The sequence below is a fragment of the Peromyscus maniculatus genome, chromosome 19, assembly GCF_049852395.1.
Source record: "Peromyscus maniculatus bairdii isolate BWxNUB_F1_BW_parent chromosome 19, HU_Pman_BW_mat_3.1, whole genome shotgun sequence".
Lineage (NCBI taxonomy): Eukaryota > Metazoa > Chordata > Mammalia > Rodentia > Cricetidae > Peromyscus > Peromyscus maniculatus.
Window position 1 is genome coordinate 11,158,725 of NC_134870.1, and position 25,642 is coordinate 11,184,366.

The window sequence follows — 25,642 nt, forward strand, 5'->3', positions numbered from 1 at the left end:
TACAGGCATTCACGTGTATACTAAATCAATACATCAATAAATCTTAAAAATAAATGAGTAAGCATAACTGTGGCTTATAATACGTTTTGGTTTTGCCCAGTCACTTGGGAAGCTTTAGTGAAACATTTCACTATTAGGATAAGAATTTATACCATATCAAGCTGATGAAAGAATATGCGGGCTGTACTCTCAGGAGGGGAGGCTAAAATCTTTTTAGATTATGGATTAGCCTATAGAAAAATGTCTGCTATAAATCAAATAGTGAAGGGGAAGATGAATAGGAATCTCACACAACTCAAGTAAAACATAGCTCTCTGAACAGATGAAGATAGGTTTCTTCTGTATCCCAGAATCTAATCAGTATTTATATGTATAATTCAACTATTATTTGGCTTAAAAGGGCTTAATGTGAAATGTTATCATTTTTACTATTTTCTACAAAGAAAATATTTTCCAGTTTCAAATAACCCTGGGTTCTTGAATTATAATCTGTTTTTATGTTCAAGCTGTGTATTATTTCTCCTGCAATTGTACATAAAATGTTTTTACATTAAAAAAAGGAACAAATACCATAGAATTGTATTACATGAAATATATTGAACATACAAATTCATAGAGACAGAAAGATTAGATGTTATCTCAAGATGGAGAAGAAAGGAATATAGAGCAAAGATTTCCTAAGTACAGAGTTTCTGTTTTGTGTGATCAAAAAGCCCCACAAATGGACAGTAGTATCAGGACTGTAATAATGTAATAAATTTATAATGTAATAAATCAATACAATTAATATAATTAATGAATATCATAGTTATTGAATAAATACTGTGAATGTAATCAATGAATACTACAAATGTAATTAATATCATGAGTGTGATTAATGAATATCATGAGTGTAATTAATATTTTGAATATAATTCATGCCACTGAATTGTGAACTTAAAAATGGTTACAACTGCAAATATTATGTTCATTTAAAAAAATAAGGTGGAATGTAATCATCATACATTGTATGTGTGTATGAAATTGAAGACAGCGATGTTCTAAAATAGAAAGTGGTAATGGTGTCATGGGTCTATGAGGATGCTGGACTAAAGTCTATCAAATTGTGCAAACAGGCAAATTGTATACTATGTGAATTATTTGTCAATAAAGATTTTATAAAACGTAAAAAAAAGGCTCCAAAGTTACACAGAAATAAATAAATAAATAAATAAATAAATAAATAAATAAATAAATAATAAATAAATAAATAAATGGTAAAATATTAGACACTATGTCTAGATCAAAAATTCTACATGACAGAAAAATAAGAAAAATAAAATGTTAACCAACATTTCTATTAGAGCAATAATTACATAAACTTTTAAAGTGATTTTTAAATATCTCAAAATATATTTTTCATTTATTTGAAAAATCCTTTTAAAAAAAGTCAAATCTCTACTAACCAAATAAACAAAAGAACTTGGTATTGGCTCTACCAAGTAGCACACAATGTTACGTAAACATTGTGAAAGAAATAAACTTTACAACTATGCACTTCAACCAACAAATTAGCTTAGAAGTCTAAGAAAATAACAAGAAAGGAAGAAATAACACTTCAAAAATTCAAGAACTGAAGACCAAATAGCAGGAGCAACCACACATACACACCTAGGTCGTATGCGCTCCAAAGTGGCCAAAACACAGCACAGTAGAACCGTAGGAAGAAGGCAGCCCCAGCCCAGGCTAATAAAGAGCAGACTATGAGCCGCCTTAGTTAATATGGGGGTGTGGGGTGGGGCTGAGTACATTCTTGGTTAATTAAATAGACAAATCCAAATGTCTATCTCTACATGGATAAACAATCTAACTAACTCTTAGTACATGCTGTGGTTTGAATAAGAAATGTCCCCCATTGGTTCATGTATTAGGACACTTGGTTCCCAGCTGGAGGTGCTAAGTTTGAGGCTTGCTGGAGAAAAAATAACACTTGTGGCAGCTCTCAAGGATTTATAGCCTTGAACTACTTCCTGATTGCTCTGCTTCCTGTATGTAGATGAAAAGTAATTTCTCTGCTTTCTGACTGCCAGGCCAGCCTCAGACCCCCTGCTTCCAAACCTTCCCCACCATGATGGACAACACTTCTCAGGTCTTGTGAGGTAAAGTAAACCCTTTCTCTTCATAGTGTTTATTATCACAGGAACAGAAAGTAATTGATACAGAATGTAATTCACTTTTCAAAAACAACCTAATGCTATCATTTATACCTCAATGTGCTGTAGCTGATTAAAAAAACAGCTTTTGAACCACTTTATTTAAGAGCTCACAGCTGATGGATCAAACTAGTCATGCTAGTATTGTATTAGTTAGCCACTAAGCCAAGGCAGGTCCTTTGGGTGCAGGTACCTATGTTACTGTGCCTTCTAAGTACCCTCTCCTTTATTTTCAGCTAAAACTTTATGGTGCAAGCTAAGCATGACCAGCTATTTCTATCTGTCGCTTTAACCAGTTAACCATATGTGCTCCATGACTCTGAGCTGAGCATGCCCAACACTGCATCTATCTGGTCTTTAAATTATGACCACAAACTGAGCATAAAAGGAACACAACAGAAAAAGCTTAGGAATGGGCCCTGAATGAAATCCTCATCTTCCTTTGGTCAAAGGTGGCACTGCTTTGGATGTTTGCCTTGCCTGTTGCATGTCAGACACCTTCCCCCCCTCTTGTATGTCTTGGCTGTGCTTGTTTTGGCTTTGCAAACTCACTGTGTTCAGTTTCAAAACTAACAAATAAAAACTTCTAGACCCATGATAGTGCATGTCAAAAATGTCAACACTTGGGAAGCTGAGGCAGGAGGATTAAGAAATCAGGACAGACAGCCTGGGCTACCTAACAAGATCACAGCCTGCCTGTACTATATGTCAAAGAAAAAGAAAACAAAACGCTAGCCAGGCTTAGTGGCACACATCTTTAATCCTAGCACTCTGCAGCCAGAGATAGGTGGATCTCTGGGAGTTTGAGGCTAGCCCAATCTATATAATAAGTTCCAAGCCAGTAATGTATACAGAGTCAGACCCTGTCTCCACCTGCCCCTCAAAACATAAAAGAAAAAAAAATCAACAATCATATCTTTTTTTTTTTTTTTTTTTTTTTTTTTTTTGGTTTTTTTCGAGACAGGGTTTCTCTGCGTAGCTTTGCGCCTTTCCTGGAGCTCACTTGGTAGCCCAGGCTGGCCTCGAACTCACAGAGATCCGCCTGGCTCTGCCTCCCGAGTGCTGGGATTAAAGGCGTGCGCCACCACCGCCCGGCTCAACAATCATATCTTTATGACATAAACTAAAATACAACTTTTGTGGTTTGATTCAGTTTTTCAGAGGTACCTGGTGTTGAATACTATTTTTCTGGAGATATTGACTCCAAGGATCTGGTATCTGTTCATCTGATGCTCGATTCGGTGCTCGAGAATTAATTTTAAGCAAATAACAACCCTGAGTTCCATATTTCTGTTTCATTTCTTCATAAATTGATTCAGCTCTAAAGAAAAGAGAAAAAACTTTGTAATAACCTTAGAGAGACTTTAGACAGAATTTAGACCTTGGACAACAGTTCTTAATTTTTTTATTTATTTCTCTTTATATTATTTTTATGTTTATTTCTGTAGGAAGGGGAATGACACATACTGCACATGGTAGAAAGAGAACCGGCCCCTGCAAGGTGTTGTCTGACCCCGCCCCCGCCCGCCCGCCCGCCCGCCCGCCCGCCCCCCCCCCCCCCCCCCCCCCCCGGCTTGCAGGCTGTGATGTGTACACACACACACACACACACACTAAACAAAATTATTAAAAAACTAAGAACCATTGGCCTAATTCTGAATGCCACTTTAACATCACCACTCAATACAGGAGATAAACCACGTTGAACTGTCTCAAAGTAATTTTAATAGCCATTTCACACTATTTTTTACTTATACTACTCTTTATCCAATGGGCTTTGGACATTTTTTTAAATGCTAAAGATGAATACTCTACAAGAGGTATTTATTCTGTTTCTGGGTTTTAAGTTATTAGAAATTAGTTAGAGGGTAGAGCTATTGCTCAATGGTAGACTGTGCTCAGGAAGCATTAGACTTCATGCTCAATCTCAACTACCCAACAATCAATGATCACTTATGTTCAAAACAAGGATTATAAATTATAGGTGCCAAATGGCAATCAGATACCAAGTATAGTATAATATAAAACAAGATTAGTTTGATCCATACCTTGAAACAAAAGCCAAAGTAAACTCCAAAGCCATAAACATAAAATTTATTTTTATGCTTATATTCCAAGAATTCATTTTAGGGGCCTAAAAGATAGCTCAGCAAGTAAAAGCACTTGCTGGGGATGGAGAGATGGCTCAGAGATTAAGAGCACTGGCTGCTCTTCCAGAGGACCTGAGTTCAAGTCCTAGAAACCATCTATCATGAGATCTGATGCCCTCTTCTGGCATGTAGGCATACATGCAGACAGAATACTATACATAATAAATGGATTTAAAAAAAAAAAAAAAAAAAAAAGCACTTGCCATCAACAACCCAAGTTTAATGCCCAGGTCCCTGTGGTGGAAGAAGAGAACCAATCCCTAAAGATGTCCTCTGACCTCCACATGTGTGCTATGATATGTATGCATATGCACATGCATATGTGTGCGCATGCACACAGACACACAACCGCCTCTCCAAAAAGTGATTCTTCTTTTTTAAAAAAAAAAAAAATTAAAATTTAAAAAGCAATGCTTACCTCTGCTCATCTCCTGAAGTTACATCATGCAAAAGCACGTAATATTTAAGTGTATTTGGGATAAACCACTTAGGGTAGGAATAATCACTGTTGTGCTGAATTCGATGCTGTTCTTGTGACAACTTTGAAAACTGTTCCATAGGTTCAGCTTCACCGGACGACGCCACCAACATACCTTGTAACCACACTGTCAGGGAAATTATCACATCTCTAAATGATAAATATTGCCTTATTAATATAAATTGTAGGAGAAATTTTCTGGCCAGGCATCATAGCACAGGCCTGTTATTCCAGCTACTCAAGAGGCTGAGGCAAAAGGAATAAAAGTTAGGGCTGTGTTTGCACTCAAGTGTGAGTCCAAAGCCAGCCTGAACATCTAAGGGAGACCTCTTCCTCTGGCTTCCATGTGCACAAGCATACACACTTGCACACCCAGATAAGCATATACAACATGCACACTGAATTCACACACACACACACACACACACACACACACACACACACACACACACACACACCCCTCAACTACCCAGTTCAGAAAATCCAAAATAAAGTAATTTTGAATGTGATATCATTAACAATAAAAAATAATTTCTCCATTCTCTATAACTTCTCAAGTATTTTGTCTTTGTTTCTCCAATTAGCAACTTCCTGGCTTTCAGATGACTTAAAGGATACACGCTAAATAGTGGTTCAGAAACTCATGATCTGATGCTGGCATGGACTGCAGAAATGTCTCTCTGTAAGACTCAAACCACGGAGTAGTCGCTAAAATTAACAAAATGCAAAATGGTTAGAATTCAGCAGAATCAGTTTATAAAAGCTAACAATTTCTAGTAGTAAACAAGTATTTTTACCTGTGCTTTAAGATACATGATATAAAAGCAAACAGCACAATTTCTCTTATTTGTAGATGTAGCATTTTATATAAATATATCAAATCATTCACATATTTAAAGATATATAGCATATGCAGCATGTATATTTTAAGCTATTCATGCAAATCCACTTATATATGCAACTACTCAGGTCAGGAGAATGAAGCTGTCATTCCTGAGCCTTTGCAGCCTTCCTGAACCACGTACTCACTGGATCACAGTGACTAGCACTAAGCTTTAGGTCCCATATCAGTCAGTTCACAGTCATAAGCAGACCCTGCTTATAGGAGATCATGCTGTACATCACCGGCTCTCCATCAAGATGATCTTACCCCTCAGGAGAAACTGGACAGTTTTGGAAGGTAGTTGTGGTTGTCACAACAGAGAAGGAGACAGGACTACTGGTGCTTAGGGAAAGAGGTCAGGAAATCAAAGACATCTTACAGTGCACAGATCAAAACAGCCACACACACAAATAATCACCTGGCTCAAACTGTCAAGATGGGTGTGGCTGACAAATTCCATAGCTTGATGACTTGAGTCTGACTATAACAAAGCCTTTTAAAATCTTACACAGTATTACTAGTCTGTGTGTGGTTGTATGCATATGGAGGTGAGAGGACAACTTTCAGGTTGGTTCTGTTTACAGCATGGGTTCTGGGAACTGAACTCAGGTTGTCAGGCTTGCAGAACAAGTACCTTTACCCACTGAGCCATCTCACTGACCCAGCAAAGACTTTCTAAAGAGAAATTCAAAGGATGATTACTTTATAAGCAAGTCAACTCTTTAGCAATTCATATTACATCTTTTCTAAAAAAAATCTGAACATACTTAAACTTAGTTGGGCAAGGTGGTTCATGCCTCTAATCCTAGCACTCAAGAGATTGAGGAGGGAGGATTACAAATCTGACAGCCTGAGTGACAAAGTAAGATCAGGTCTCAAACAGTTGCATGAAGGAGAGAGAGAAGAGCAAGGAACCAAGAAAGAGTGCTACACAGAGCTGGTTAGGCAGGCAGAATGGCATATGCCTGTACTCCTAGCACCTACAAGATGGAAGCTGGAGGACCAGGCATAAATGACTAGAAAGGCAGAAGAAAAAACTGTATGTGCTGACCAAATATAATATCTCATCTGGAACCAAATCATCTTTTTGTTATTTGGCTTTTTGTTTTAAGATATGAGCTCACTATGTAGTTCTGCCTGGCCTTTGACCACCTGTGTAGACTATCTTCTGTGTCAACACATCAGCCAAATGTACAAAAAATCTTTTCACTGTAGCCAGGTGTGATGGCACCTATCTTTAATCCTAGCACTGGGAAGGCAGAAGCAGGCAGATCTCTGTGAGTTCAAGGCCAGTCTGGTCTACCTAGCAGGTTCCAGGATGGCCAGGACTGTTACACAGAGAGACCTGTCTCAAAAAAACAAAACAAAACCCTACAACAAATGTCCTACAAGAAATGCTCACATGCAGCCAGGCAGTGGTGGCACACACCTTTAATCCCAGCACTCGGGAAGCAGAGGCACAGGCAGAGACAGGCAGATCTCTGAGTTTGAGACCAGCCTAGTAAACAGAAGAGAGTTCCAGAAAAGCCAGGACTACACAGAGAAACCCTGTCTTGGAATTTAAAATAAAAAAAGCACATATTTGCAGTATGGTTAGGAGGACATTATTAAGACAATTCCCAACAATACTACCATCTTCATGGAAATGGACAATGAATGACACAACTGTATGTATTTGTCACAATAGGAAACTAATTTTCTCACCAACCAGAACATATTCTTCCCTCCAAATCAGTTGAAAATAATTTCCAGCTAAAAAATTCATTGATTTATTATCTATACCAAAAGAAATATCAAAAATGTTTATTAAGTAACAAAATATTTCACAGAAATGACTATATATCTATACCATTTTGCCTATTTGTCTACCTTTGTTGCCTTACTATTGCTAAAAAATTAACAACAAAAAAAAAAATAAAAAGAAAGAAAAAAACTGTAGTCATATGAGTAAGTTTCTGCTTGGTAGGAGATCTTCCAAACAGCTATGCCATACTATATTATCTGTATAAATAAACTTTAGCTGAATATGATACCAAATTCCTGCACCCCTGGCAACCAGAATATAGAGGCAGGAAGATCAAGAGTTTTGAGACCATCCTGGGCTATATGACTCTATATCAAAGAAAAAAATTAAGGAAACAAGGCTAGAAGAGCCTTATATCATCAGGACTAAACTAGGGTCCATCCATTAAATGGTATACTATGCAACTAAAAGAGGAAGAGGAAACACTATAAGGCTGTGAAGTAAAATCCGCAACAGCCAAGGCTAGGCATTAGTGGCTCATACCTGTAAATCCAGCACTTAGAAGTCTAAGGCAGCAAGAAGACAGCTATGAGTTCAACACCAACCAAGGCTACAGTGCCAGCCTGCTGTGTCTCAAGAAACAATAAAACAAAGCAGCAGCCAAAAAGTATGCATTTTTGTGTAAGAAAGGGAAAAACACATGAAAAGTTACACCCATTTGTTATATTTTCAAAGACAAATAATGAAAAGATAAACCTAACACATGTGGGCTGTGGATGCAGCTCTGTGGTAGGATATTAGGTAGCATGCATGAGGCCCTGGGCTTGATCGCAAGTGCTACCAAAAAAAAAAAAAAAAGCCTAATACAACTAACTATCTCTCAGGAAGAAGAAAGGAGAATGGAAGAAAGGAAAAGGCAGGGGGAGAGAGGGAGAGGGAAGGAAGAGGAGTAGGGAGAGAGAGAGATGGAGGGAGGCTAGCTTTCTCTGAACTATATATGTATTAGTCTTTTGTTTTTGTATCTGAGACAGGGGTCTCATATATCCCAGGTTGGTTTGAACTCACGGTGCAGCTAAGGGTGATCTTATAGTCCTTATTGTGGTTTGAATAGAAAATGTCCCCCATAGGCTCATGTGTTTGAATACTTGGTCCCGGCTGGAGGCACTGTTTGGGATGGTTATGGAACTTTTAAAATGGTGGAACCTTGCTGAAGGAAATAATCCACCAGAGGTGGGCTGTGAGGTGTTCTGGGCTGGCCCTATTTCCTATTCTCATTTTACTACAGTACTGCCAAAATAACATGACTGGTGGGCCTTGAGGCCATTCCGTCCCCAAAATAAACCCTTTCTCTCCTAAGCTGCTTCTGTCAGGGTATTTGACGAGAGCAACAGAAATGAAACTAATGCACTCTGACCCTCTGTCTCAGGTGCTGGAACTGCAGGTGTTCCCTTCTGCACAGTTCACATGGGGTTAAGAGGACCAAACCCAGAATGGCGTGCACAACAGATAAGCACTCTACCGCTGAGCGACACTCCCAACTGTGTCTCAGGATTTGACTTTAGAACTTTATGAACATAGTTATGTGTAAAACTATTATAATTTTTCATTAAATAAAAAAGGAAAGGACAAAATACGCACTTATGAGCACTGTGGGAACAGACACTGAACACTAAGCAAAGATTCATGAAGCAAGGCAGAGATGGGTTTTCATCCTTCAGACAGGTCACATTCAGGTGAACAGGTAACTTTTCCCCTCAGCCACATGTTTTCCTGAGGTGCTGTGAAGTGTGTGATTCCTCTGTCCACCTTTAACTTTGTTAACTGCCAATAAACTAATTTTGTTATATTTTTCAAATTATGCTCTTTACAGGAAATGGGAAGAAATGGTACTTTTTAATTTTTGTGTTTAACACAAGACTTGAACACTTAATGACCATTATTTCACCTTAAAAAGGCTTGTGCATAGTTTGGGATGAAATCACTATTTTGCTCCTATTCCTATTTTTATTAGCAAGTGAAATAGCAGCCATAATACCCTGTGAATGTTTCCTTCAACAAGCCAAGCAAGCACTTGTGGGGATTCAGGAGATGAGGAGTTCAAGGTCATTCTCAGCTTCAAAGGGAGTCTGGAACCAGCATTTCTCTGTACAATGTATTTTGTCTCGGTAAGGAAAGGATAGTATGCTTTTCATTTTTATAAAAAGAAGATACAGTTCAAACTAGACTATTCCAGAGCAATGTATGGACTTAAGAAATAGATAATAGATGATGAACAAGTAAAATTTAAAGAGTACCACAAGACTACTTTCACATCAGAAAAATTAGGGACACATTAACTGGTACAAATATGGTACTGGAAAAGGGGACAGCGGGCAATAGATAAGGAGTAACATGAGAACAATCTGGAAAAAAGAGACCCATCACAAGAAATACCTGTATATAACGAGGATTCTTTCAATTCCATGAAAGTGTCTTTCCAATTACTGTACCAAGGAACACTAGCTTTAATTGACCGATCTGATGAAGAAAATACGGCACCGTTAAGCCAAGCTATGAGGTAAATATCTAACATTTACTGCTTAAACAGAATGAGTGAAAAGTATGCCAACTCCCTCTAACAGCAAAACCTAAATGCAAACTTCTAGACATATAACCAATGCTGCATTAGAACTCAGAAGCCCTAAGTGGCCCAATGTGCATCTCAAACAGCAGAGCAAAGAGCCTCTTTTGAGTTATTTAAAGCTGAAAATAAGTAGGGTTCTTAAGAACAATACAGCTCAGAGGACAAGTATCAAATCTGAAGTATTTCTAACTGGTACAGGTAAACCATCAGTCAATCATAAACTACATTTTCATTAACTTCTCAAAAATTTTATCCTAAGTGGTTGGAGTGATGGCTTCATGATTTTTTTAAAAAAATACTTTATTATACACACACACACACACACACCTTTTTTTTTTTTTTTTTAGTTTCTCAAGACAGGGTTTCTCTGTGTACCCACTGTGGCTGTCCTGGAACTCACTTTGTAGACCAGGATGGCCTCAAACTCATAGAGATTCGCCTGGATCTGCCTCCCGAGTGCTGGGATTATAAGCATGCATCACCACCACCCAGTAAGATGACTCCATGTTTAAGAGAATTAGCTGCTTTTCCAGAGGACCCAAGTTCTGTTCTCAGAACCTGGTGAGCCATATGGTGGTTCACAACTATCTGTAACTCTAGTCCCAGAGGATCCAATGATCTCTTCTGATCTCCATAGGCACTGCATACAGGTGGTGCACAGACATACACACTGTTAAAACACCCATACAAAAAATAAAAGGAAAGCATTCTAAGAATTTTTTTAATTTAAAAAAAAAAACATATTTAAAAAGCATTATCTTCTACACCTTTCCCAGAAAGCTACTAAGGAAGACCCCTCCTTCAAATCAAAGATATACACCACAAAAGATAAGAATGAGTCAAGCCTCGTTACTCTTGCCTATCATCTTAAACTTTAGGAACTGAAGCAAAAGAATCCAGCACCGAGTTGGAAATGATCCAGAGCCAGTGAGTTCTAGTGCAACCTATATTACAGAGTAAGAATCTTTCTACACAGATAGACAGAGAGAGAGGTTTGAATTTTCGAAAAAGAGAGTATAAAGAAAAAAAAAATTGACTAGCTGGTTCAGTAGGTAAGGCCCTTGCTACATGATGTAAGCCTGAAAATGAGTATGATCCACAGAACCTACAAAGACCTCACAATGTCCTCTGACCACACATGCATCATGGTACACACTTCATACACACATACACCCACAATAATGAGGATGGTGACATTAATATTGTAAAATAAAGCAAGAGAAGGAAAGGAAATCTCTAGGATGACAACTGTGGAAAGTAGCTTGGAGTCAATAGTCCAGGATGGAGTAGATGAACATTTTTCAACTTTTTTTTATCTTTCACCAATGAATATTTTTGTTTTGAGAGAGTCCCATTGTGTATTCCAGGCTGGCCTTGAACTGGGAGCAACCCTCCTGCCCAATTAGATTACATATATGAGCCACCATTCCCTGCTGTCTCTAGACTTTCTTTTTTCCTCATTACTCGCTCCCTTCCATCTTTCCCCAGCTTGAGGTCATGCATATGCTATGCATGTGCTCATTCACTACACTATACCCCTGGCCCCAAAATGTTTGAAATTATACATGAACACGCAGTGACATGGCCCTTTGGAGAAATAAGAACCTGTGTAATAACTAAAATATTTTGTCCGCAAAGCAATTTTCAACTCCCTGGGGAATGGTATCATCCTTACTGATGACATCAGTGATAGAGAAAAGACTCTGGAAGAAGACTGTGATCAAGAATTACTTGAAAACTGACCTAACCAATTCAAAGTCCTACTCAGGAAGTTTAAGAGACTACAAAGACTGAACAAAATGATTTTAAGGATTATTACTGTAGTGGTTTGAATAGGTATGGCCCCCACAGACTCGTGTCTGAATGCTTGGCCCATAGGGAGTGGCACTATTAGGAGGTGTGACCTTGTTGGAGGAAGTATGTCACTGTAGGGGCAGGCTTTGAGGTTTCAGATATGCTCAAGCTATGGCCAATACAGTCTCTCCTTCTGCTACCTGCAAATCCAGATTTATAACTCTCAGCTCCTTCTCCAGTACCATGTCTGCCTGCATGCCACCATGTTCCACCATGACAATAACAGACTAAACCTTTGAAACTGTAAGCCGGCCCCAATTAAATGTTTTCCTTTATAAGAGTTGCTGGTGTCATGGTGCCTCTTCACATCAATAGAAACCCTAAGACAGAAGTTGGTACCAGGGACTGCGGTATTGCTGTGATAGGCCTGACCGTGCATTTTATTTGGAGGAATGTGGACTTTGGTACTTTGGGTTAGGAAAGCAGGGGAATGCTTTAAGCACTGCTTACTGGGTCATACTAGTAGGAGCAGAGAAGACAGTAGTGCTGGAGGTGACTAGATCTGTGAGGGCTACCTCAAGAGATTTTAGAGAAGAATTTTAATATGTGGCCTAGAGATTGTTCTTGTGATGTTTTGGCTAAGAATGTGGCTGCTTCTAAAGTGAAGAAATTTGGATTAATTGCACTGGCAAATGAAATCTCAAAACAGTCTAGTATAGACTATGTTGTGTGGTTATTAGTGTTCACTCTTATAAGCAAGCTGAGCAAGGAAAAATACAAAATACACAATTTGAGGAGAAAAGGAATACCAGGAAGCAGAATGGAAATAAATCCTGTATTCAAGGAGATAAACAAAGATATTAAATGGAATAAAAAAGTGGTGATTTTTAATTCAGAGCAAGAGCCTACCCAATTAAGCTTCCAACTTATGAAAAGGAATTAACAGCTTAGACCCAGGCATGATGGAACAAACTGAAACTTCAGTACTTTAATCCTAGTACTCAGAAGGCAGAGGCAGGCAGATCACTAAGTTTGATGCCTGCCTGGTCTACAGATCAAGTTTCAGGACAATCAAACTTAGGGAGCGAAGGAAACCATGGAAACAGAAAGCTGGTGAAGATATAATTAAATAAGGGGACCATGTTCCTGCCTCAGTAAGCAGCAAAACTTGCCAACTTCGGTCAAGTGGTTCTGGCTTTAGTATTAAAGACAGAAGAAAGGGGTTATGGAATCTCCCTCTACGACTAAGGAAAGCTGTTGAGGCCAGGCATGTATCAGAGGTACCCCTGAAGGGAGGCCTAGAGAGGCCACTGTGTGAAACTATGAAAGTGAAGCCTAGATTGCCTTGGAGACCCCAAGATGCTGGAGATGCTGGAGATGCTGGACCCGTGAAATACCTACCAAGAAAAACTACTAAGTAGGCGTGCAAACAGCCCAAGAAAAGGAAGTGTGTTATAGTCAACAAAGCTCAAAGGAGTTTTGATCTGAAGAGCATTTTGACAACAGACATGGAGATGCAGAGTGTGGAGTTTGCACAGGTGGTTTTCAGTCTTGCTTTGGTCCAGTATTTCCTTATTATGTTCCATTTCCTCCATTTTGGAATGGTAATTATATCCTATGCCATTATGTTAGAAGTATGTGATCTGCTTTTTGATTTTGATTTTATAAGGGATTACAATTAAGAGACTGCATGAATCTCAGAAGAGACTTTGACCTTTCAACTTTTAAACACTGTTGAGACTGTGAGAGACTATGGGGACTTTTGAAGTTGGACTAAATGCATTTTGCATTATGATATAGCTACAAGCCTATGGGGGCCAGGGTGTTTCTTCAAAGCAACAGAAACCCTACCTAAGACAATACCTATCAACCCCAGAAAGCCGGGGGGTGGGGGGGACGGGAACGGGGGATGGGACGGGGACGGGGGGGGGGGGGGGGGGACAGAAGTAGGAAACACAAGAGTTGGAGGCTTGCAGGTCACTCTGTCAGTCTATCAGCCTAGGAAACCTAGTGTGGTGGTTTGAATGAGAATGACACCCACAAGCTCACATGTTTGAATGCTTAGTCCCTAGTTGGTAGAACTGTTTGAGAAAGATTATGAGGTGTTGGCCTTGTTGGAGGAAGTGTCTCATTGGGGAGAGGGGAGGATTTAAGGATTCAAAAGCCCATGTCAATCCAGTCATCTCTCTACCTCATGGCTGTTGCCTCAAGATACAAGTTCTCTGGCTACTGATGCCCCCCAACATGATGGTCAGGAATTCACCCTCTGAAACTGTAAGCAAGCCCCCAACTAAATGCTTTCTTTCTTTTATAAGCTGCCTTGGTCGCGGTGTTTTGTCATTATAACAGAAAAGCAACTAAGATACTTAGCAAGACCCTAACTCCAAAAGGAGAAAACAAAAAACAAACCCCCACAAAACTACTTTCATACATGATAGGCAATTCCCCTCTGTATCCTCTTAGCTCTTTGGAATGACAGACAGGCCATCTTTACTACAATCATTATTTCTATAACATTATAAATCAGAATGTATTATGATTACTGATTAACAATGATCTCTTTACTTGACTGTAAGCTTATAACACATGTCTTATACATCTCTAGGTATCAGTGCAAAGTGCATAGCAGAAGATAAATACATCTGAAAACCAAAAATGTTAAGAGCCTAACTAAGTTTAGCAGTGCAGGCCTGTTGAGAGGTTGAGGTAAGAGGACTGCCACAAGTTCCAAGCCAGCCAGGACCCTGTCTCCAAGAAAAGAAAAGGAAAAAAAAGAGAGAGAGAGAGAAAGGAAGGAAGGAAAGAAAAAGAGAAAAGGGAAAGACTTTATAAAATAGCTTTACAGAATCTGGAAGAGGCTGTACTCACCGAAAATCCTAGCATTTGAGAGGTAGAGGAGGAGAATGAAGGAGTTAGGGGCAGCCTCAGCTACACAGAAAGCTTGAAGCCTTCCCCTGTGAAAGAAAGAAGTGGGCATGATGGTGCACACCTTTAATCCCAGCACTTAGGAAGAAAAGGTAGGTAGATCACTGTGAGTTCCAGGCCATCTAAGCTACACAGTGAGACTGTCTCACAGAGCAAGATCATGAGAAAGGGTGGGAGAAGAGGAGACAGAGGGGAGACTGGGGAAGGATAGGAGAACAGGAAGAAGGAAGGAGTCTAATCAAGTTTATCTTTTCAGAGAAAAGACAAAGTTTCAAACCGTCAGCAGCCTACCTCAGTTACCCCATTAACTCAGGGCTTGTCATATATAAGATTAAGACATTAACATCTGACTCCTTGCCTCTCATACCTCAACACTGATGACAGGAAAACAAATCTCAAATTCTACCATTTCTCAGGTAAATATGCAAAATTTTCTATCACATTAAAATACATTATACCAGAAACTGACTAATCCTGTTATCTAAAAATTCAAATTCTTTTGACTGGTATAGCTCAGTGGTGAGCTGATTGACTAGCATGTTTTAAGGTCCTGGGACAAATCCTAGCACTATAAAATAAAAAAAGATAAAATGAAATTATCAGATTGATCTATGTTGCTGAAATTAAAATAAATGGCAAAGAAAGATATGGAAGACTAAAACACAGTAATTCTACACATATTTGTAAGTATACATACTTATAGACTAATTACTATGTTGACCTACAACCTGCCATTAAGTTCTCTGTACAGAGGCAAGATTTGGTTTACTACTACTATTACCATTATTATTATTATTATTATTATTATTATCATTATTATTATATTAATGTATGGGGGTGCATGTGTGCCACAGTGCCTATGTGGAGGTCAGAGGACAACTCTGTAAAGTCAAGTCTCTCCTACCACACTCCCATGAGTTCTAGGCCTCCAACTCCAGTCATCAGGCTTGCATGGCAAACACTATACCAGCTGAACCATCTCACTGGCCCAGGAAGGTCTTTAGCGATACAATTAGGAAGCATCAAAGTGTCAAGACTAAATTAGACCAACCTAAAAAAGTAAGCTGCTGTTTTTAAGCAGTTGAGAGATTGTAATTAGATTAACATAATTCTAATATTTTCCTTTTAAGAATGCACCATGTATTTTTCATAAGACTTTGAATACTAGAAAAGAATCACATCAAATATTAACTCACTCTACATATTAATGTATTATTTTCCTTATCAGTCTTATTATAAAAACATTCACTACGTAAACCAGTGTAAGAAGCACTTATAAAACTATGTACTTACATCTGTTTTATATACATTTCCACTTAACACAAAGATTAAAAGTATAATAACATGCCTTTCATTTAATGACAATATCAAATCATACAAAAAAAAAAAAAAACCACATGTTATCATTATTAGTTTTATCATGAAACTCTGATTACCCTCTAGGTTACTTACTACAGGTGCTAGAAACAAAGAAGTTCCTGGGTGTGAAAATGTCTTTCAGCACTGCTCTGTAGGCCCAGCTCTAGCACCTTGTAAGCCATAAATCACTTGAATGAAAGGTCTCCAAGATAAAGAATTATTTTCCTAACAAAAAAAATTTCCATTTAAAAAAATATCAACAGTTGTTACATACCACTGATGTTAAGGTCATAATCCCCCGCTGTAATCACATTAGCCACTGATCCTTCTGCAGGCTGGCTGCCAGAAACGACATCATTCAAAAGCTTCCCAATGGCTCCCGGCTGAGGTGGCTGGGTGACAATGTTGCTTACTGCTATCTTCAAATTTTTAATTATATGCAGTTGATTATTAGGATCTCTCATGTGAACTTTTAAAAGAGAGAAAGAAATTTTAAATTAACTTGGTATAATGTATCATTGTTTTCAAACACAAAAGAATCTCAAATCAGAAACTAAGAATTAAAAGAATAATTCTTCCAAGATACAACTGGTTTACATTTCCCCTTACAAACCAAAAGAAATACCTAACCTATTAACCATAAACTCGTTCCACTTAGACAGTCATAGTGGCACATGCTATAATCCCAGCACCTGGAAAATAGAAGCAGAAGGATCAGGAGTTCAAGGGCAGTCTAGGCTATGTGAGACTCTGTCTCAAAGAGGAAAAAAATATTCCTTCCTCTCACACAATGCTACACAATTTCCCTATAGGCCCTGTTTCCCCTACATTTAGAGCTGTCCAAAACCATAAAGTACCCAGATACTGTTCTGGCTTTTGGAGGCAGGATCTTTGTATAAAGCATGAGTGGCCTTGAACACACAGTGATCCTACTGTCTCAGCCTTCCAAATGCTGGGATTATAGGTATATGTCACTATGCCCAGCTTCCCAAAAGCATTTTTACATCTAGGCTTATTTATAATTTAATCAGTTACAAACTAAATTTCCATAATTTCTTGTGCTTCCTCAGACACTTCTAAAATTTTAAATTTAAAAACATAAAGCTCATCCAGGTATGGAACACATACCTATAATCCCAGCAATCTGGAGGCATAAACACAGGGATTATTTTGAGTTCCAAAGCAGCTTGGTGTACAAACCATGTCCCAAGCAAGCCTTGGAACATGAGGGATACATTTCACAGGTAGAAAAAAAAAGGACAATAAAATATTAAAATATTACCCAGGTATTGTGGCTCATAACTATAATTCAATCACTCATGCAACTCAGGCCAAAGGAATGTCTTGCTATAAGTTCAAAGCCAGTCCAGACTACAAAATGGGACACCGTCTCAAAAAAAATAAATAATAATAATAAAATAAAATATCAAATAGCATGTGTTTTGAATATTTGCATGTGTATTTTAAATAACATACGTGGGATAGTGGATAACTCAATCTCCAGAGTCCAAGATGGGAAGAGAGAGACCCAAGCACTACAAGTTGTCCTCTGATCTCTACGTGCACGCATGCACATACTCATACACATCATACACACATACACAATGATTTAAAAAAATAATTTTAAGTTATGTGCAAAATGTATTCATAGTAGCTGACCTGACTATTTAAAGACGAAAAGAAAACCAAGAGAAAGGAGGAGGATTCCAACCTAACTTACAGTAATTTTAAAGAAAACGGAAAAAAAGCAAACACAGGGCTGAGGAACACAGTTTGGATCTCCAGAACCCACATAAAACCAGACACAGAAGTCCATATGTCTATAATCCTAGCACTCCCACAAAGACATGGTGTTGGAAACTAGAGGATCTGGGGATACTCACAGGTCAGCTAGCATAGCACAGGCAGGAGTGAACAAAGAGACCCTTGTTCACACAAAGTGGAAGGAAAAGACAGACACTGAAGGTTTTCCTCTGCTCTGCACGCGCGCGCGCACACACACACACACACACACACACACACACACACACACCATGGGCACACATATGCACATGTACACACACAAAGGTTTAAAAAGATGACAAGTTTTGCATTTTGTAGCTGAACAGTGGAGATGAAGTTATTGTATGCTCTGCATTCATCTATGATTATTGTTTTCTCATTTAAGTACACACAGACCTCCCTCAATAATTAAAACTTCCCAACTGTATAATTATGACACAGAAAAATAAAAGGGAAAGAGAAAAGGAAAGGAAAAGAGAACTGCCAGAGTACTATGATATACCTCTGAAATCTTCAGGAACATATTTTGCAAGTATTTTCCTCAAGGTTGCTCCATAATTAAGTACTATAAGCAGCAAAAACTGTAGCAAACCTTCCTTTGAGGGCTGGGAACAACGCTATAATATACTTTCCTAGCATATTCTAGGTCTTATATTCAAACTAGAAACTCCTCTCTCTCTCTCTCTCTCTCTCTCTCTCTCTCTCTCTCTCTCTCTCTCTCTCTCTCCCTCCCTCCCTCCCTCCCTCTCTCTCTCTCTCTCTCTCTCTCTTCCTCTCTCCTCTTCCTCTCTCTCTCCTCTTCCTCTCTCTTCCTCTCTCTCTCTCTCTCTCTCTCTCTCTCTCTCTCTCTCTCTCTCTCTCTCCAAACCTTAGAGATTAATTACCTAGTTACATCATCATAGGAGTGGTTGTGGTGGTTAATATTGTCGTCTTGACAGGATCTAGAGTCACCAGAAGACAAACCCGAGTATGCCTGATTCTAGACTGGATTCAGGGAGTGAGAAGACCCACCCTGATAAGGACTGCATTACACCATGGGCTCAGGTCCCAAGCTGAAAGAGAAAGTGAGCTGAGCACCCCCACTCATTTCTCTCTCTGGTGACTGGATAGAAGAAGGTGACCAGACAGCCTCCTGTTCCCGCTGTCATCTTCCCATGATGGACTACAGGCTCCAAAGTCAGCCAAAATAAATTTTCCCTCCTTATGATGTCTATCAGGTATGTTGTCAAAGCGATGAAAAAAGAACTAATACAGAACTGACCGCAGAAGTGGGACAGTTGTGGTGATACACCTGACTATGTGATTGTTAGGCCTCTGAGACTCAGTCATAGAAGAATGTCAAAGAACTTAGAACTCTGGGACTCAGAAAGCCCATGAATGCTGTAAAAAGAGTTTACCAGGCCACTCTGGTGGGAATTTGGAAATCAGAGTGCCAAGAAAAACATTAGCAATGGTGGCCTTGCTTATGGGGTTCCAAAGGGGAACAAGGCTCCACTGAGAACTAGGCTAAAAGCCATTCATGTTATATTCTGACAAAGAATCTGGCTGCCACTGCCTATGTCCTAACAACTTCAGTGAGACTGAATTCAGTGGTTGGCTGATATCAAGCCAGACAGCATCTGGGCTGTGTCTTGATTACTGCACACTACTTTTACCCAGGTCTACAGTGAGAACAAATGGAGCAAAATAGTAAAAAACAAACAAACAAACAACAACAACAAAAAAAAACAAAACATGCCATTTGTTGGGAAAAAGGAGTTTAAAGCTGAAGACAAGGGATCAGCAAGATGATTCAACAGGTAAAGGCATTTGCTGCCAAGCCTGAGACTGGAGTATGATCCCTGGATCCTACATGTTGGAAGAGGAGAACCAACTTCTTCGTAAGTTCCTCTGACCTCCACACGAGCGCCTATACACATACACACAGACACATACAATAAATATATAAATGTAAAAAAATACAGCTGTAGACAAGCCATGTTGGTGAGAAAGGAGATATTATTATTAGAGATTGGTACAATTCTAGAGAAACCTGTTTTGAACTGAAACAATAGGAAAAGTGCCCAGAGAGCAAGACTCCATCCATCCTTTTAGCACTACATTCTGTGAAAATCCAAATTCCCTTAAAGGGGTCTAAACAGAACGCTACTGAAAGGGTGCCCTGCTCAAGAACTATAGGGAAAACTGTCTCCCTGGAGTCATCTTGGAAGGCCCAGGCAACAATTCAATTGTGGTCCAGGGGCCTAAGCTCTATCTCAAGCTGGCAATGCTTAGCATCATATACATGGTACCAGTTTTACAGGCATGGAAGGCCAAGGTTCTAAAACACCACTGAGGCACAGCAATGTGTGGCGGGGTTGGATTCCCTGCTAAGAGAGCCTAAGAGACCACAAGGTGAAGCTGAGAAGATGAAGCCTAAGCAACACTGGGAGACCCTGGGATGCCACAAAAAGACCAGGGCAATGGGATATCTGCTGAGGAAAGCTACAGGAATGGAGTGAAACTGGTTTGAGACTGTATGTGCTGCAGGTGGCAGACAGGAAGGGTGGAGCTACCCAAGCCACCAGGAGCACAGTCCCAGATACCCAGCAAAGAGCTGTAGGATTTGATATTTGCCCCGCTGGGTTTCAGTCTTGCCTTGGTCCAAACAGTCCTTGCTATACCCTCGTTCTTTCCATTAGAGATGGGAGTGTTTATTTTGTGTCATCCCACATTGGAAGTATGTCATCTGGTTGTTGTTTTTGTAATTTATTTTATAGGGGCTCACTGTGAAGACATCAGAGTCTCAGAAGAAACTGTACTTAACTTCAAAATAGTATGGTACTGTTAAAAACTCTAAGAACCTTTGAATTTAGACTGAATGCATTTTACATTATGAAGTACTTTTATGTGCCTACAGGGACAAAGGATAGAAGGCTTTAAAGTGATTTTGGGGGGTGAGGGATGGGGGGAGAGATGGTTCAGTAGATAAGAGTACTACCTGTTCTTCCAGAGGACCCGAGTTCAATTCCCAGCATCCACATGGAGACCTACAAACCATCTGTAACTTCAGTCCCAGGGAATCAGACAGCCTCTTCTGACCGCTGAGTCAGCAGTCATAAACATTGAAATAAAGATTAAAATGTTTAAAGTGATATATGTGGGTATCAAGTTGACAAGGGAAAGATGTGTGGTGGTCAATATTGAGTCAACTTGACAGGATCTAGAATCATCTAGGAGACAAACGTCTGGGCCTGACTATGAGGGTGTCCACAGACGGGGTTATCTAAGGAGGAAAACCCACTCTGAATATGGGTGGCACCATCCCATGGGCTAGGGTCTCAGAAATTAATGGAAAGGAGGAAGAGAGCTGACTTCTTCATTGTGGTGGACTATATCTAAACGAGAGTCAGAATACACCCTTCTTCCCAAGTTGTTTTTGTCAATTATTTCATACAAGAATAGAAAAGTAATGAAAACAGTGCTAGGATGAAATGCTTTAAGTTTGGGGTATAGGTCATTCATAAAGGTCCTAACCCCTGAATATCAAAGAAAACAACAACAACAACAACAAAGCAAAGTTTATAACTAAAAGAAATTTAACTTAAAAAATGATTATGATGGTTATAACAACAAAGAAAAGTGTGGTGGTGCATACCTGTACTACCACTTGGTAGGTGGAGGCAAGAGAATCAGGAGTTCAAGGCCAGCCAGATCTAAAACAATAAAGAAGGGGGGTGGGGGGTAGCTGAGGATGGAGATGAGGAAGAAGAGGAAGAGGTGGGAAACGGAAAGAAAATAAATTAGAGAAGCTGCCTTTCAAAGACATTTCCTAAACTTATCTGCCAAACTTCTCTAGTCTGTGCAGAGAAACTATTCAAATTTATAGAAGAATTACAATCTATTATTTTAATCACTTAAATAAATTTAATTAATTTCAACATATTAACATACATACTTCCGAAACTGTAATTTAAAGTTAGTGTTTAAAGTGAAATTTTCTGAAAACACATGTAAAAGATACAATGAAATACTATTTAGAATTATTAGATAACTCCCATCAAACAAACAGAAAGGCATGATTAACTCTATGAAGCCGACCGCCAATACAAATCTCCGAAAATACTAGAGGACTGAGGACACAGCTCAGCAGTACATAAATTTTGTGTTTTTCTTTTATGGTGGTGAGGGGTGAATATAGGGCATATGTACTATAGATAAGCACTCTAACTGAGGCACATCCCTAGCTCTGTTTGTTGTTGTTTTATTGTTGTTGTTTTTTCTTTACTCGTTTTTTTTAATTGAAAATACATTTTTTTCATACAATATGTTCTGATTATGGTTTCCCCTTCCCATATTCCTCCCAGTTCTTCCCCACCTTCCCTCCCCTCCCATCCAGATCTATACACCCTTTCTGTCTCTAGTTAGAAAACAAATAGGCAGTTAATGAATAATATTAAAATACAAAAAGATAATAAAAAACAAACAAATCTGAAATGACAAGACAACCAAACAAGAAAAAGAACCACAGAAAAAGCATAAAAATGCATATAGATACAGAAACACACATTCTCACACACAGGAATCCCATAAATGAATGAATGAATGAATGAATGAATGAATGAATGAATGAACGAACGAACGAACGAACGAACGAACGAACGAACGAACGAACGAACGAGCTGGAAGCCATAATATACATGCAAAGGACCTGTAAGGTCTTTTTCTTTTTTTTTTTTAAAAAAGCCTGACATTAGTATGAGACACAGACTCTCCAAAGACGCCATTGGGTTTGTTTTATGTTGGTAGCTACAGTATTATTTACAAGCGTAAACAGGCATCCCCTAGGGTCATAAGGTCCCAGTTCAATCTCCAGCACCATAGAAAAGAAGTAGTAGGATCACAAAATGTGTGTGAACAGTGAATACAAGTTAAATCTGGAGCACACATCAAGAACATATACAAAACCATTGAACTGTGCTTCATTGGTAGATGCAGTGTATTTAATTCTTTTTAGGTTTTAAAAACATGCAAGAAACCTTAACTAGCTCCCTATCACCTAACTTACATGCACTTGAAGCCTAATAGCTACTTTTTTAAGGTCCTACACAAAAATGGTACTCAAATTTCTTCTAGCAATCGTCTTTTCAGTGTAATATTTAAACTATGTTTTTTTTTTCTACTGAAACCTAAAGATAAATCTGGAAATACTTGACTGTACTAAGCCAAGTTTGATCTCAGAAGTCAGGGCAAATCAAATAAACCTGCTGGCCACAAATAAAATCTAGTCTTGTTTGTTTACATTCCTTTCTCTGAGTAAAGAAATTTTAACATGGTGCTAGAGAGATGGCTCAGTAAGAGCTCTGGCTGTTCTTCCAGGGGACCAGTGTTCAACTCCCAGCACTCACAGGATGCCTAGTAGCCCTCTGTACCTCCAGTTCCAGGGGATCCAGAGCCCTCCTCTGGCCTCTGCTGTCAATGAATGAATGTGGTGCAGACACACATGCAAGCAAAAACACCCACACTTGTAAAATAAAAGGAAATCCTTTAAAAAAGAAAATGTAACTTGTTTTACTTGGATCCTGAAATTGTACTACCTAAATGATATTCTTATGATTTACTTCCTAAGGGAAAAAAAAATCTTTGAAGAATCTCTATAATACACATACCATAAAGGGAAAAAAAGCCCCAAAATTTATTTACCAACAACAAAAAGGCTGTGGGATGTTACACCAAATTTCTGAATATAATATTTTCCATTAACTTTGAGAATTTCATACATGCATACATCCATATTCTTATATACAACACCTTCCACCTCCCCTATATGAACTCCCAGCCCCCCTCCAAAATTAATGTTCTACCAAATATTTTTATGCTGACACTGTAGTCTGTATCTTAATTACCTTTGAACTTTTTCTTCTTTTCTGAGTGTTTCCTTATGTAATTCAAGCTGGCATCAAGCAAGTAATCCTCCTGCCTCAGCCTCCAAAGCAATAGGATTATAGACATGTACCATGCCAGCTTAAACTTTTTAAAAATTTATAACAACTCATATGAACCTTATAAACTACAAACTCAATGGCCTTGCTCAAGAACTCGAGACTGCCCCAGTTACCACTAGAAATGAAATCTAGAAGCCCTTTCCTGAAACAAAGCTTCTCCTCTCCCCAGCATCTCCTCTGAATTCTGTACCCTACAAGATTGCTTTCCCGCTACTCTCCCCTAAACACTGACTACAATTTATACCTTCTGACCTAACCATTTGACGGCAGTCTTAACTGCAATCATAGAATCTACAATCACCTGGAAGACTGGGCATGCCACTGGAGGGTTAGCTTGATTACTACGGTTATCTATCTTGACTGTAGAGGGTTATCTATCTTGACTTAAAAGGGATCCTGGACTATAAAATGGGAAACTAGAGTTTGCGATCACTCCTGGCTCCTAACTGTGGATGCAATGTGACCAGATGCTTCAGGCTCCTTCTGTCTTCACTTCTCTGCCATGATGGACTGTATCTTCAGTGAGCCAAAATAAATCCTTCCCTCTCAAGCTGCTTCCGTCAAAATATTTTATCACAGGAACAAGAGGAACTAAGACACCGTTCTACCTCACTCCTTCTCAAATACATGGTAAATGCTTTTGTCTTTCCACCACCTGTCTATCAACCACCTCACTGTACTCCTTCCTAATCTTTCCCATGCTTCAAGGAGAAATACAAGTGGACACAAGTTCACCTCTATCACCGCACCATCATAGAAGGCCTACGGAGTTCTTAAAAATGCACCTACTCACAAAAGGGGATATTTAAGCACAAAGCACACCATTTTTAAAAAACTTTAGCAACAAAAAAGAATGCAAAACTTCCCACTTACATCTTTTATATTGGATACCTATTGAAATAAATCTGCCAAAACTTTGGAAATACATGGATCAAATAAGTTACATTACTGGAACTAATCCCACCAGGGCTGAGAATACACCTATGCGCAAAAGAAAAAAGTTTAGTGCAAGAGGCCCAAGTTCAACCCTCAGCATCAAAAGAAAACATCATATGCTACTTTTTCTTTATGTATTATCAAGGTTACCAAAAATTTTAACTATATATATGAGGCCTGACATGGTGACACACGCTTGTAATCCTAATACTTAGAACATAGAGGCAGGAAGATCAAGAGTTCAAGGCCAGCCTAGATTACATGAGACCTTGCTCTCCAGTATAAAAAAGTAAGCACACCCAAGAAATTAGATGATTTTGATGATTCAGATCACAATATCCTGAGTCACATTACCTGTTTTTAAATCTTTCCAAGATACAAAACTGCAGATAAGCTATTATTTCTATATCTCAATGTCCTCAAATTTAAAAAGGCAATAATGGCCTGGTGGTAGTGCACACTTGTAATCCTGGCATGTAGGAAATTGAGGTAGGAGAATCATTGTGTGCTGGAAGCCAGCCTGGGCTACATAGTGAGTTAAGGCCAGCCTGGGCTACATAACTAACCCTGTCCCAAAATAGCAACAATAATGATAATTAGTAAGCGGAAATAACAAAAGACTCAGTGACTAAAAGAAAAGCTACATGAAACAGGTCTCAGATATTAGCATTGTTTATTTTTCTTAACACAACAGCAAAGAGCACACACAAAGTCAAATTGACTTCTGGGGTTCATTTTTTAGGAATTTAAGACTGGAGAGGGACTAGAAACATAGCTTAGTGAGATAACCCT

The 25,642-nt window shown here is 38.9% G+C and overlaps 1 protein-coding gene across 9 annotated transcripts in view; it reads right to left on the reverse strand.

Moving 5' to 3' along the window:
* Nucleotides 1-25,642, reverse strand: part of Trappc8 (trafficking protein particle complex subunit 8) — an 80,756-nt gene that overhangs the window by 52,146 nt on the left and 2,968 nt on the right. For 2 of the 9 annotated variants that reach the window (XM_042264341.2, XM_042264342.2), the window contains exons 2-6: nt 16,423-16,617; nt 9,881-9,964; nt 5,439-5,528; nt 4,761-4,935; nt 3,360-3,513 (exon numbers count right to left, since the gene is read on the reverse strand). In XM_042264341.2, coding sequence (XP_042120275.1) covers nt 3,360-3,513; nt 4,761-4,935; nt 5,439-5,528; nt 9,881-9,964; nt 16,423-16,617 — 698 coding nt within the window. Of the gene's footprint in view, nt 1-3,359; nt 3,514-4,760; nt 4,936-5,438; nt 5,529-9,880; nt 9,965-16,422; nt 16,618-18,814; nt 19,254-24,787; nt 24,858-25,642 lie in introns of those variants that run through there. The other 7 variants (XM_042264343.2, XM_042264344.2, XM_076554782.1 and 4 more) reach the window with 6 other exon arrangements.